Genomic DNA, 13339 nt, shown 5'->3' on the forward strand with positions numbered 1-13339 from the left:
AAAGCCCAGGCAGCGCCTAGGTTTCTGCTGAGAGATAAGGAATTGGAGTTGTCCGTGAGCTGAGGGGATGTCTGTCTGTCTGTGGGTGTTTGAGGAAACGGCAAACTCACCGCTCTGATGCCAATAGGAAGTGGGTTGGGGAACTCCTTCCAGTGGCCAGGCCACAGACCTTGCGTGTGTGAGGAAGCACCAGTGTAACCAGGCATCCAGAATGAGAAATAAATGAGACCAACGTTATAGCCATCTTCTGTTTAAATAAGCACTCTGCCTGTGCTCTGGCCTGTGCTCCACAACAAAACTCTGTCTTACACTCTGGGCAACAAAATCACTTGGGGCAGCCTTCAAACCCTCCAGCCAACTTTTTAGACCTTATTTTTCTCCACCTTCTCTGCTTTTACAGAGCAGCTATAGCCACCTTTCGCTAAGACCAAGCCCAGGCTGCCCCACCAGCGTTCGGTCTGTACCCGGCTCTACGCTTGCCTCCGCGCTGAGCTGGTGGATGGCGAGGCCGTTACCGGTTCCAGTGTGGCACTTGTAGACCCACAGGCTACGGGACCAGTTTCCACTATGAACTGGCATAACACAGGCAGCCTTTAAGCAGATTGCAGGTCAGATTCCCGTTACCTCGATTCCAGTGGCGATGTCTTCAGACTGGAGGAGCTGGAAGCCCGCTCGCTCGTTTAAGAATCGGATGTAAAAACTGAAGAGCAACTTTTAATTGCGAATCACTACAGCACACCCAGAGAGAAAAGTGTCTTCAACAAGTCATTTACACAATGCCTGACTGAATTTGGCTGCCAACAGTCTCTAGCTTAACACGGGGCCGGGGGCGGGGGGAGTGGGACACCAAAAACCAACCTGCCGGTAGATTTCCATTTGCATTTTTATGCAACAGAGAAACGAGAATCTAGCATCCCTCAAACTTACAATTTTTAATACTAAACTTTTAAGCAACTTTTCTCCAGTACTCCCCATTGAGGTCACAGCTGTATCTTGCTTTCCACTCTTACATATTTTACATATTTCCAGACAGTTACAAATTACCATTTCTGTTCAGTTCACCTCTTGTGACTATAATTATCAATTTTCTTGTAGTCTGTAGAGAGATCTAAAAAGTTGTATATGTTTGTATATAGAACATTCTATATATATAAATATATATATGTAATGTATATGTTGTATAAGTTTGTTAGTGCACACTGTTAAATGCTTTCTATCACGATTTACCATGTATGTGGGGAAAAAAACCCCACCAAACTCATCACTTAAAAACTTCAATGAGGGAGGAAAAACTCTCGCCTGGTTGATTTACTGTGAGATGAGGGGGAGTGTGGGACTTCTGAAAGGCCTGACCTGAACGCTGCTAAAGGCTGTTAGTGAAAGGAATACCGATGCGGCATTCCAAGCGACGGGCACAGCATCTGACCTGACTTGCTGCAAGGAAATTGAGGACACTTGCTGTTGCTGGATGTTGAAATCATGTGCTTTCACCTTTCCCACTAAAACAGCACCACCTCAAGCAAAATCCTAAACTTAGCGGAATCTTCAACATCGCAATCCGCACTTAGAATAGTCCAGATTGGCTGGAAAGAGTTGTTCGACTTCTTAAAACGCTTTTTGTTCATTTGGATACCTTGTTTCCTCAGGTTCTTCCTTACAGGAGCGCTCCACCACGGCCACAGCCAAAACCAGACACAGAAGTCCCAGCAGCACACCCGCACCTCTGCGCTCCACCAGACGCCTTTAATCTTAGGCACAGAGCTGTAGATAGACAGAGTATACAGAGAAAAATGCATTAAATTAGATTATTTATACGTTTTCAGAGTTGGCAAGTCTCCAATGAAGTACAAGCTATTGTATTTTAAAAAAAAAAAAAACAAAACTAAAATCCATTCCAAAATTTTTAACTTAAGCTTCAAATCTTGAAGTAAAAGACAAGATAAAAGAAAATTTGAGAATCAGGTTTTGGTTTGCATAATGACCTGTTTTCTAAATTTTTTTTTTTACACTTCAACTACGTGCATCAGTTAGACACCCCCTATGTTACCAGACTAGAGCTCGTTAGAAAACTATTTAACAGAAATACTCCATTTACTACATATATTGTGTGAAGTTATCACAAACAGAAATTTTCTAAAACAGTTTACAGAGTCCTTTTAGAGAAGCCCTTTCACACACATGTACATTGTAACAAGATATGCATACAAAAATATTTTTTTTCAGTTTACAATTTAAGTGAAGAAAACACTGCGGCGTAAATAAGCGCTGCGTTCAACCTCAGGACTCCACCATTTATAAACTCTGTGTATTGTAACGCAGGCAAAAAGCCAGATTTCAGTTGATTACGCCCCTTAAATACCCCAGGCCCCCCCATACAACCTGTTCCGTACCCTAAAGGTGAATTCAAGCACAGTATAGTTCAGTCTCGAATGGTTTTTTTTGCCTTGGTATGGTCTTAGTAAGAACACACTCTCTCTCATTAAGGACCTACGCGTGGCCATTTGTAAGTCAACTCTTCATCTTAGGTGTATAAGCAATAGTCACGTAAATGAGTGTTTCCATTCATGTGTTTTGTTTTGTGATTAAATCAGCAAATCAAACATTGTACTTTTTTAAATAGCAACCAATATTCAGATTCAGTGTCGAGGAAACGTGGACAGAGTCTGTCTGGGGTTTGTTAACGAGTCACAACCTGTATCTCAGAAGGAAGGCTAATCTGGGGTGAATCACACACTCCTGTGCTAACCACGGCCTGTTTCCACGGGTATCCTAAATCAGCGTCACAAAAGGAAAACTAAGGCATCTTTAACTGAGGCTGTTTCAAGTCCCCAGTAACAACCAAAAAAAAAAAAAAAGAGGGAAAGAAAATAAAGGAAAGAATTGATATTAGTGGGTGTAGATCTCTTTTTTTTTTCAACCTCTACTCCTGGATTCTTTACAGTATTTCAAAGGTGCGTGTTTCACGTAAAGCCTTGGGTGGAGTTTACTCACTGAGGAATGGGGAAATGCAGTCACGGCTGTTGGTGGGGGGTGACGGCCACCTCCCATCCTCCGGCAGCTCGTGCAGGGACAGAACCTGGGCTCCAGCTGATGCTTTACCGCGAGGAGCTCACACGTCCCTCAGGATCACACCACCAGTCCCCAGGAATGCGATTAGCCTCGAACCTGGGCTTCTCAGCCGACCGAGAGCACCCTTCACCTCACTTCCACTTCGGGTTAAAAGCAGTCACCTACAAGCTGAGACCTCAGAAAGGCAGAAATGAGCTTGTTTCAGGGCACTTTACCAACAACATGTTTGAGTTGCTCTGCCAGGAGAGGCTCAAAGACGTCAGCCAAAGCTACTGAGCTTCCAGCTCCCTCTTTTCAGCTACGGATTTATAGGGGAACAAACAGCAGGAAAAACTCTACAACTCTCTTCGTGATGAAACGCAAATAGCATGGGAGAAAGGCCAAAGGACCAAGCCAGATCAGATTACTGTGTGTCGTCTTTTGTCACCTGCTTCTCTCCCACCGCTGCCCACCTACCAGAAAGGGCACGGAGCACTCTCGGTAGGCAGCGATAGAAGGAAAGCAGCAGCAGAAAGACCAAGCAAAACAAGCTTGTGGTCCGCATGTGAGGAAAAAGGCCTGAGTAGCTGTATCAAACATCAATGGCAGGAGTTCCTGCTACTGAATCCAGGGAAGTTCTGCCCCATACAATCAAAATTTGAATTTTTTTTTACAAGAAAGAGGATATGAACTGAACGGAACACGGCTGCTCGGCAGCCCAAGGGGACGGGGCTCTCCCTGCAAGGAGCTGGGTCACACGGGGCCACGTGAGGTGAAGACAAGGTGGTGCTGATGACCACAGCGATTTGTCAGGACTGGGTCCCAACCCAGTTTCTTCTGGCAGACGGAGACCCACCGGCTGGTGCAGCAGCTGGGCAAGGGCAGCACAGGGCACAGGGCAGGACCAGGCTGCAGCAGCGGTGCCGTGGACACCGAGTGACAAGGCTGCCGTAACAAACAGAACTCCTACCCCTTCCGCAGCATTCATCCGTCTTTTTGGGCTGCCGGACCACGCGTGTTACTGCACGTGCTGTGCAGCGCCGAGTAACAGGAGGCAGGAGTGGACTGCAAAGAGAAAGAGACACGTAAACTATCTGAGAAACAGAGAGCAAACACAATCCATGCATCCCATCCTGTCTACAAGACGACAGAGAACAGCCTGCACTCTGGTTATTGGGTCCTGAACTAGAAAAAAAACAAGTTTTCAGCTAAACACAGGCCTCAGCCCATCAGAGGTGGGGGGAGAGGGTCCCACAGGCAAAAAATAAGTAAGTAATGCGAGCAGCCAACCTCCTCCTACCAACCTCAGAAAGAGCAGGTATCATCTTCTGCACAGTTCCAAGCAGTGCCTCTGCGCACCTGACATAAGCCCTCTTCTGCTTCCCCTGCTTGGCCTCACTAATTGTTAAAGTCTAATCAGAATTAAGAAAGGTAAATAGCAGCAATCAGGCAACAGCTCAGAGCCAGTTCTAGTATCACGACTCAGACGCCACAGCCGCCTCACTCACAGAGCAGTGGCCACCTTTTATCTTCTCATTTGCTCCAAATTACTGCTTAATTAAAATGAACTCATTGGGGTTGTTTAGCAAAGTAAGTTTAGTTCTGTGTCAATCCCCTAATTGATTAGCATCACCCCTGTCTAGAGAGCTTGTTGGGAAATACACGTGAGATCCATCCTTCTGAAATACTAAAGACAGGATGCGGGAGGAAAATATTGTAACGTGCCAAAGAACAAGCAACCCAAATTACAGCAGCTCCGGTGAGGCCTGAAATACAGCACAGGTGTGTCACCGCATGACACCCCGGGACAGGAAATCATTAGCCCATGTGAATTGATAATGAGTCCAACCCAGCATCTTCACAGGCAGAGCACACAAATGGTCAGACGCCGGGGTGCCAAGGCTCAGATCCGTTAATAACAAAAGCTTTAATAAGCTTAAAAAAGAAACAACTGTCTATCAACCGCACGCTGTGGATAAAGGGCTTGGCCACCAGGTGACAGATGTGGTAGAAAACCACAGCGCAGAGCAGGCAGGAAGGAAACAAAACAAAAAAATCTCAAGGTAAAGCAAAATCCAAACCAGGAAAGAAGCCAAGTCGGTGCTGAGCAGGGCAGGCAAGGCATCCTCGCCTGGGGCTCGGACCCAATGCCACGCGTCCGTTCTGCCGCACAACAGACAGGTGGTGGGTCGGAGTCCAGGATGCGGCCTTTTGTACGCAGGCCCCATTAACGTCTTTTAAAACTCACCACGTTCTTGAAAGCTCGGCGCCAGGTACTTCTGATGTCAGGAGAACGGGCCACGCCAAACGCGCCGCATTTGAAGTTAACACGCTCAAGCGTGCTGCCAGGCTGTCGAAAGCCAAGTACGCATCCCCTCAGATCAGGCTATAAAGGCAACTTCAAAAGGACACATCTTAAAATGGATCCGGCAGAAGTTCAGAAATGAAAGAATAATTAGGGGCTTGAAAATTTCTCACAGGAGGCAAGAATGGAAAGATGGAGATTGCTTACATTAGGGAGGGACCGCAGAAGAAAGACATGATAAAATAATTAGAGGCATAAAGAAGATGACGGGAGGTACCTGTCTCCCTTTCTTGTAACATACAAGGGCTACACAATGAAAATAACAGAATTCAAGGTCAGGCATTGTACAAAGTTAACAAAAACAGCTGAACTCATATAACCATCGCAACCATCTGGAAGGGAAACGAAGCCACGTGATGTGAGGTTTGGCCAGAGCAGAAGGTGTCAGTGAGGAGAGCAAGTCCAAACAGTGGCAGATTAATTCCCTGCGAGCTCCTTCCTTGCCCCCTCTTTTGAAGCATCTGCTCCCAGCAGCTGCCCCGAGTCAGTCTTGGGACCAGGTCAGCTTGACAAGCCCGAACTCCCAGAAAAACTTTCTGCCTGATCACAGGGATGGAGTCAAAGATGCAAAGGCAAAGCGTGGGGGGAATCTGAGCAGTTTTTAGTGAAGCTACCAACGGGCAGGGTACGAGGCTTCCCTAGGAGACGGGTCTCTGAACGAAGAGCCGCAGGGTCACCCACCACCGCTCAGCAACAACTCTCTAACACACCAGACCTCAAACACCAGCAAGGCTGTCACTTCAGCTGGCCAGACATTTTTTTTCCTTCACAAAAATACAAATTGCCATTAAGGTTTCAACCAAGAAATTGAGTTTCATTCTTTAAAAAGGAATGTTTTTGCTGGTGATCTTGTGTTAACTCTAACAGAGTCCAAACACTATCCCTCCTTCCAGTGTGCAAGACAGCAGTAGGATGAATTACAGCAGTCGGTCACCAAAACGCTCTCCTAAAAGCCGGAGGCCAACCAAGCACCGGTTCCACACGCTGTGAATGCTGGAATGCTGCACAGCTGCTCAGTGAGAAATTCAGCCAGCGCTAAAGCCATTTCAGCACCTGAATCTCATCAGCAGAATTCAGTACAAAATTACCCTACCAGAGGCCTGTAAAGTTCAACATGAAGTGCAAACACAATGACTTTTTTTCCCTAGACAAAACCGCACACAAGAACAAATTATCTTTGTGCTTTGTTTTATTAGAATAATCCAGTTCATTTCATATGTAATAGATCCATTAGGCTTTGGGGTTTTGTTTTAAATTACAAGCTCAAGCATATTTTAACAGAATTCATTTAAATACTGTGCTTTTAGCAATTAATAATTCCACAGTTCTGTACACGCGCTTCATTGTGCTCTCTGACCTCTGAAGGGTTTAGCTTGGTGAATCCATACCAGCTTCCACCACGCATTTCAGAAGGCAGCCCGGCCTGCAACGACGTCTGTGGGCACGCGACAGGGGGGGTGGCACCGCACACCCCTCTGTCGCTGCCTGTGAGAACGCTGGCCCTTGCGCTGCCCGGTCCTCGGTGCCTCCGGCCTCGCCACACGCGAGACAGCTGCGTTTCGTGTTAGAGCTCCAGGTCCTGCAGGGCTCCCCAGCTAGGTCCAATTTTCATTTTAACGTTCAGTTTTACTGAGAGTTTGATGGCGTTTTCCATCTCGTGCTTGACGATCTGAGCAACCTACAAGAAAACGTTACATATCAGCTGCACACGTAACTTCAGCGCTCTGGTCTTCTGTCAGTAGGTGGGGTGCCCGCACACCTGGAGTCCTCTCCTGCATTTATTTGCTCCGGCCTACCACCAATGGGAATGCATTTTAAACCTGATTAGGGTTTATGAATTGATAAACTGGATAAAGCCAGTAACGTTTTATGCAGCACAGAGTTGTGACTAGTTCCGCACTGTTAAAAGCTACTTAGAAAAGAGGCAAGACTAAGTTTTCATTAAACACTTGAGAGTCCTGCAGAGTCCCCTCTTTCACCCAGATGCATAATTCTAAGTGTTTCACGGAGTCTGTTCTGAAAACTTCAGTGTACTGAAAGCACAACACAAACCAAATAGTCCAGAGGCAAAGAACGGTGTTCCTCCTCGCCGTGTCGGCACGAGACGCTCTGCGAAACACAAACTACAAACCTCTGGGAAAGCGGATCACATCCAATGCAGGTGCTAGAAATACCACCCAGCTTCCCCATCGCGATTTTGTTAAGGCAACTCCAACATTTGCTGCCCTCCACAAGTACTTCTACGAAAACGTTCATTTCAGTACACAGTTAGAGGACCAGAAGATATTTTTGCCTGCGACTTTTTGGATTGTAAGAGACTGGATTTTTTTCCTGACTGTAAATACCTGCTCTGGATAAAGGGACTTTCCTTCCTACCCCAAGACCCACGCAGAGTCCAGCCTGTCCTGGATTGCTTATTTGAATGAATCTTTCAGCCCACACCCATCCCACAGCAGAATGAAAAGAGGCGTTGAAATTATTGCGATTCCTCATCTCAGCTAGAGGCCACCGTGTCAACATAGGAACTATTCGAGCTTTCTGACCCCTCCATGCATTTTCATAATTTCCTCATGGGTACCCATAGGAGAGATTTCTCCACAGTTTTTACTGGGGAAGGGAGGAGGGATGTGAGGAGATCAGAGCACAAGAGTTTACAAGAACATTAAGAACTAGGGAGATATTTGTCTTCCAAAACCCTATGCCCTTACATACCACATTTCAAAATGATCTCGATAACCTAGAAAAATGCTTTGAAATAGGACGTAATTCGGCACAGACGAGTACAGAGTAGAAAGAAGCAGGATAGAGAAGTAGGATAGAAATAATCTACTGTTCAAAAATAGGATGAAAAATAACTGCCTGGGCAGGAAAAAAACGAGGTTATCGGAGATTAAAAACTGAACAGGGCTTAAGCACGACACACTGTTGTGAGAAGGAAAGAAAATGCAATTCTGGAACACAGAAAAAAAAGCGTTGCTTGTGTGACACACAGATCAATTTTCCACTTTATTGAAACCACGGCAGCCTTGATCAAGTTTGAGGCCCAGTATTACAAAAGAAACGTCAACCATACAGAGGGAGACTCTCTGGGAAGGGTCACAAGTCCAGCACACAGTGAGGAACGTCAGATTAGGGCTGCTGCACCTTGAACAAGGGACAGCAGCTGCAGGGGAGAAACGAAAACCTGCACGAGGTTCCCGGTGAAGCTGATGGGATGAGATGGGACGCGCACCAACACCCTGACACGGGGGGGGTTGGGCTCTGAATTTACTGTACATTAATCAAACAAAATCATTTCTGGAGTTTTCAACGGTCAGCCAAAACATGCTTGGAGGAATACTGGCCACCTTAAAGACATAAATGCAACGATGCTGGGAACAAGCAAGCAGTTTAAAAGCATCTATCTAGCCTATACCTTTACGTTCCTATCTGACTCCTCATTGCCAGAGTCAGCTCAACAGGCGAGGTCAGCCCTCATTCTACCATCTTTGGCAATATTCTCATAGTCTTGCTGTTGTGATAAGCTCCGAAAGCTCCTACCCACACTTTGACATTCTGCACAGACTAGGAAAGCCCTGATGCCCCAGGCATTTCACACCTTCAGCACATGAAAAAACAGGTATTACCCCAATGTGGTCTTTTAAAAGACGCAAGCTAGCTCACTGATAGACTACAAATGGAAACAGAACTATCAGTAGTGTCATTTCTCTTAAAAACCATTTGTAAGGATACTCTGATTGGAACACAAACTCCTAGATATATGGAAAGATATTTTTAGTTTTCTTTTGTGCGCTTCAGCAGCTGAAAATGAGAAAGAGCCAGCATCAAGCATGTGACCAATCTAACTTGTCTGAATAAAAATCACTGCTGCAGCAGAGAAATACACAATTTACAGTATAATAAAGTTTTTGTGCCAGCAAGATGAGAAAAACCTCACCAATACAGAAACCAAGAAATGCTCACTTTTTTTTTACTAAAAGATATATGGTAGCTCAAAAGGACTAATTCATTCAGGCCCTACTTTGAGTAGGGGCTTAAGAGGGAGAGCCTTCAAGGGATCCTTTACAATTATCCTATAGTGGAAAGATCTGGGTTGCAACGGTGCATCTGAAATGACAGTAGGCAATATTATCACAAAAAAAGATCCCTTCTGGCCCTAAAAACAATTAATCAAAGGGGTAAGAAGTACCCTGTTGTCTCAGCTAGACAGAAATCCTTGAAAAACAAGCAAATCTGGCACACACAAGGAAAGCCTGAGCCTAGGAAACACACCTTGTGTACCTATGCTGTTTTAAGTGACTGCCCAGAAAAATCTATGTACAGAACTACATCTGAAGGCAGTTAGAAAAGCTGGTAATAATTTCCTTTGAAGCTGAGGCTGTTAATGAAAAAATATAATACAATAAATAATAAGCAAATCCATTCACTTCACCCTAGTTCTTCTGGGGACAGAGTGATAACTGGGAGCCAGCATCTACAGACGTAAAATGCTACACTCAGGGGATTTCAGTTTTCTGCAGAGAGAAAGTTAGGAGCCTTTTCGTCTCTAAAACAGCCTGCCTGGACTGAAGCAGCAGATGTCTGAACAGAGCTGGCAAAACAAACAGAAGCTTGAGCTGAGATTCAAGAGGAAAAATATTAAACCTTTTGTTCTTAATGAAATCTAAAAAAAAAAAATGCGCAGGCCAGTCAGTACTGCTGAAAGCTCTCTCAGACTGGGAGTTACTGCTTGCCATCAGGAAAAGGCCTTTTGTCATTAAAGATGTGTATGCGCAGAAGAGAACGGGGAGAAAGACATCCCCAAGCTACGGTAGCACACCCTGGGAGCCTTCCTGTGTTTGTCCTCAGGACTTGGGAAAACACTAAGCTGCCAACATACAGATAAAATGTTTGCTACTGAAAGCTGTCACACAGACACCACCATGCCCAGGCACGGGAGTGACTACATGGTGGAAGAGCACACACATGCATGTGAAAGGTGCCTGAAGTCCACACAGCACATTTCTTATACCTACCATGCTGCTAACCACCATAACACTCCTATACCAGAAAGACAGGGAAGTAAGGAATGAGGAAACAAAAGCAAGGAATCCTCCTTTCCCTACACAGAGTATAAACCACAGCTGTAACAATACGTGTTCTGAGTTAGGCACCAGAAGACATGAGTGTAAACAGGGAGGCAATAATACCTCCAAACAAAGAAAAACTTCCCCCTACAACCTGTCAGCAATAGTAAACTACTTCAGTCATCAAGTCTTGCAGAAAAGCTGTACAAACTGCTGTTACAAGCAGCAAAGCACACGTTGGAAAAATGAACTTCAGACATGGGAATGGCTTGAGTCTGAAAATAAAGGGATCAAGAATACAAACATCATTTTTCATCCAATTCGACATTGTTTTCACAGACCTTTTAGCACACAGCGAGAGAGGATCCAGGGAAGAAAAGCTGAGCCCCTAGAAGGAAGGTTGGTTTGAAACACCATAATGCAGCAGAGAGCTGAAAAAAAGCAACTGCGCAGCTGTACCTGGATGACGTCATCCTCTGCAACTTCATAGAGGAGCTCATCATGGAGCTGGAGGATAAAGAAACCTCCGCTGATGGGATGTAATGTCCTTCTGTTGCTCTTCCTCGCTAGCTTTCCTACACAGGTGAAGAGCACACTTTGTTAGATACCATTATGCAAAGGCATGTTTCCTCTAATTACAGAACCCTCACACATTCCTAATGCTGAGAAAAAGAACACGAGAAACTTTAAAATGAAAAAGCCCATGCCTACAGATAAAACCACAAAACATTGCTACTCTATCAATATTTGTACAGCTACCGAGGGAAAATGTTAATGAAAAGCATTTTAGATATAAACATTTCAGCCTTACATTACGAAGATATGAATCAGAAGAGAAACAAGAGACAGTTGTGTCTCCTGAACCATCTGTTTTAAAAGTAAATTTTAAACAAAATCATGTCAGGTTTAATCAGAGGTTGGTTTACAATGTTCTCTCTGGCAATGAATTAGGATTCTGCTTTTCTTCCAAAATCATTTTAATGGCTAGTCTAAAAAGGCAGTAAGCCTCCTCCCAAATGCTGTTATGTGGAACTGTAACTACTACTCCTGATTAAAAAAAAAAAAAGGGGGGGGGGAGGAGAGAAAAAGAGCAGTTTTTGAATAAACAAGTAAACAGCTGATAAAAACAGGATCCTGGTAGGCCTTGCCTGACAAAAATAAAACAGAACAAGCCATTCCATAGTAAAAGCTTTTAAAAAAAAAACAAAACAAAACAAAAAAACAAAGACAACCTCACACACACAGACTCAGAAGTTATTCATTTCTCAGGTCAGCTAACAGGAGGACTCCAGCTCACAACTACCGGAGGGCTTTCACAGCATCATCAGTTCCTCACACAAGCCTGGCACTGAAGCCGCAATGCTGAAGAAGCCACACGATGCAGGATGCTTCTCTGATGGCACAGGCCTTTATAACTTGCTGCGAAAGAATTCCTGCCAGTTCTCGAAACAGCTAGTATCAGAGGAGGAAGGACTATCACAAATGCATCTTCTCGCCTTCCTACAATTACGTTGGCCAAAGGTCAGTAGCTGCTGCACCTGGAAGGGGTGGGAAGTTCTGCCAGGCACGTGCCTTCTACTCATAGCAGACCTCAGAATCTTGTCTCTAAAATAAAACTCCCTGACATATTTTTAGAGGTTCAGCAATTAATTATTTAGTTTTTCTTCTCAGTCCTACAAATCAGACTCCTTGTATTAAGACAGCTTCATGTTTCAGTTGAAGCATAAGAAGTATCAAAGAAATATAGCACTCCATCCCTTAAGTTGTCTTTCTAAAAATATATGACTGATGAACAAAACACTGTCTACACTATGCTAAAGAAAAAAAGTCTTCATAGCACTCCTCTGGGAATGAATACCCCAGCACAGCTTTGCTATCTGCAGCCAGAAGAAATTTATGCTGATAAGTGCTCCATATAATACTCTTCTGGAGCCTCTGTACATCAGCTTCCAGTCAACAAATTCCAGACTTAATTCTAACAAAAAAAAAAAAAAAAAAAAGTATTTTTGGAACAAGAATTTCCTCCATTCTATCTTTTCACTGCCTGTGAAGCCAGAGTATCTGCTCAGTTTCTCCCTTCCTACTTTTGAACAATTCTGTGGTAGCATCGCAGGCCATATCGCACATCAACTCCCACCGCCAACCTTTGCCAAACCTGCTTTGAGGCAGCTGGGGTTCCTGATCTGATCACAGCATTTGCTTTAGTTTGTGTGTTGAGCAGACATTCTCCCTCTTTCCTTATGACTTTTTTGCCCATTAAACACCGACTTACCACTGTCAGGAAATAAAATGCCTCCCGCCCAAAGGCCCTAAACGTTATTTTGCTGGCAATTCTTTTGTTTGGTTGGTTGGTTTTTAATTAGTAATGCTGGAAGTTTTGGTGTAGTGTGCAAGGAAGAGGTGAGCATACCAGTCTTATCTCTCTGGAAGGAGCTCTCCAGATGTCCGTGGGACTTGATCACAGAGGAGAAAGCTTCCAGGCGTCTCTGAATGTTCACAGTGGCTGTTTTGACAATGTCTGCAGCAGATCCCTGAACAGTCGTATTCACAGCCTGTCGCTCTGCCTAAACAGAGATAGGTGTTACCAAAACCTACCCCAAAAAATAAATAAAATCCAGCATGCCACATGTACTTCATTAAAAATAATAAATGCATGGTATTTACAGGCACGGTAAAACCTCCAGATAAAAGAGTTTGTTACATCTGCCTGAAAGAAAGAGACATTCTAGACTAGCTTCAGACACAAAATTTCTCCAGGTGACTGAGAAAAATCAGGATTTCTGCAAACTTAAAATTAATTGATATGATGGGTAATAACCTACAAGAGTCACAAGCCACAAGAGGGAGAAGCATATAAACA

General features: G+C 44.4%; 1 protein-coding gene across 4 annotated transcripts in view; it reads right to left on the reverse strand.

Moving 5' to 3' along the window:
- Positions 1 to 6605: 6605 nt before the first annotated feature.
- POLQ (DNA polymerase theta) overlaps positions 6606 to 13339 on the reverse strand; it is a 56863-nt gene continuing 50129 nt past the window's right edge. For 3 of the 4 annotated variants that reach the window (XM_054188392.1, XM_054188388.1, XM_054188391.1), the window contains 3 exons: positions 12890 to 13043; positions 10939 to 11054; positions 6606 to 7091 (listed from right to left, as the gene is read on the reverse strand). In XM_054188392.1, the coding sequence (XP_054044367.1) occupies positions 6978 to 7091; positions 10939 to 11054; positions 12890 to 13043 (384 nt within the window). In that variant the 3' untranslated portion in view covers positions 6606 to 6977. Of the gene's footprint in view, positions 7092 to 10938; positions 11055 to 12889; positions 13044 to 13339 lie in introns of those variants that run through there. The other variant, XM_054188389.1, reaches the window with a different exon arrangement.

The sequence above is a fragment of the Rissa tridactyla genome, chromosome 1 (assembly GCF_028500815.1).
Source record: "Rissa tridactyla isolate bRisTri1 chromosome 1, bRisTri1.patW.cur.20221130, whole genome shotgun sequence".
NCBI classification, from domain to species: domain Eukaryota; kingdom Metazoa; phylum Chordata; class Aves; order Charadriiformes; family Laridae; genus Rissa; species Rissa tridactyla.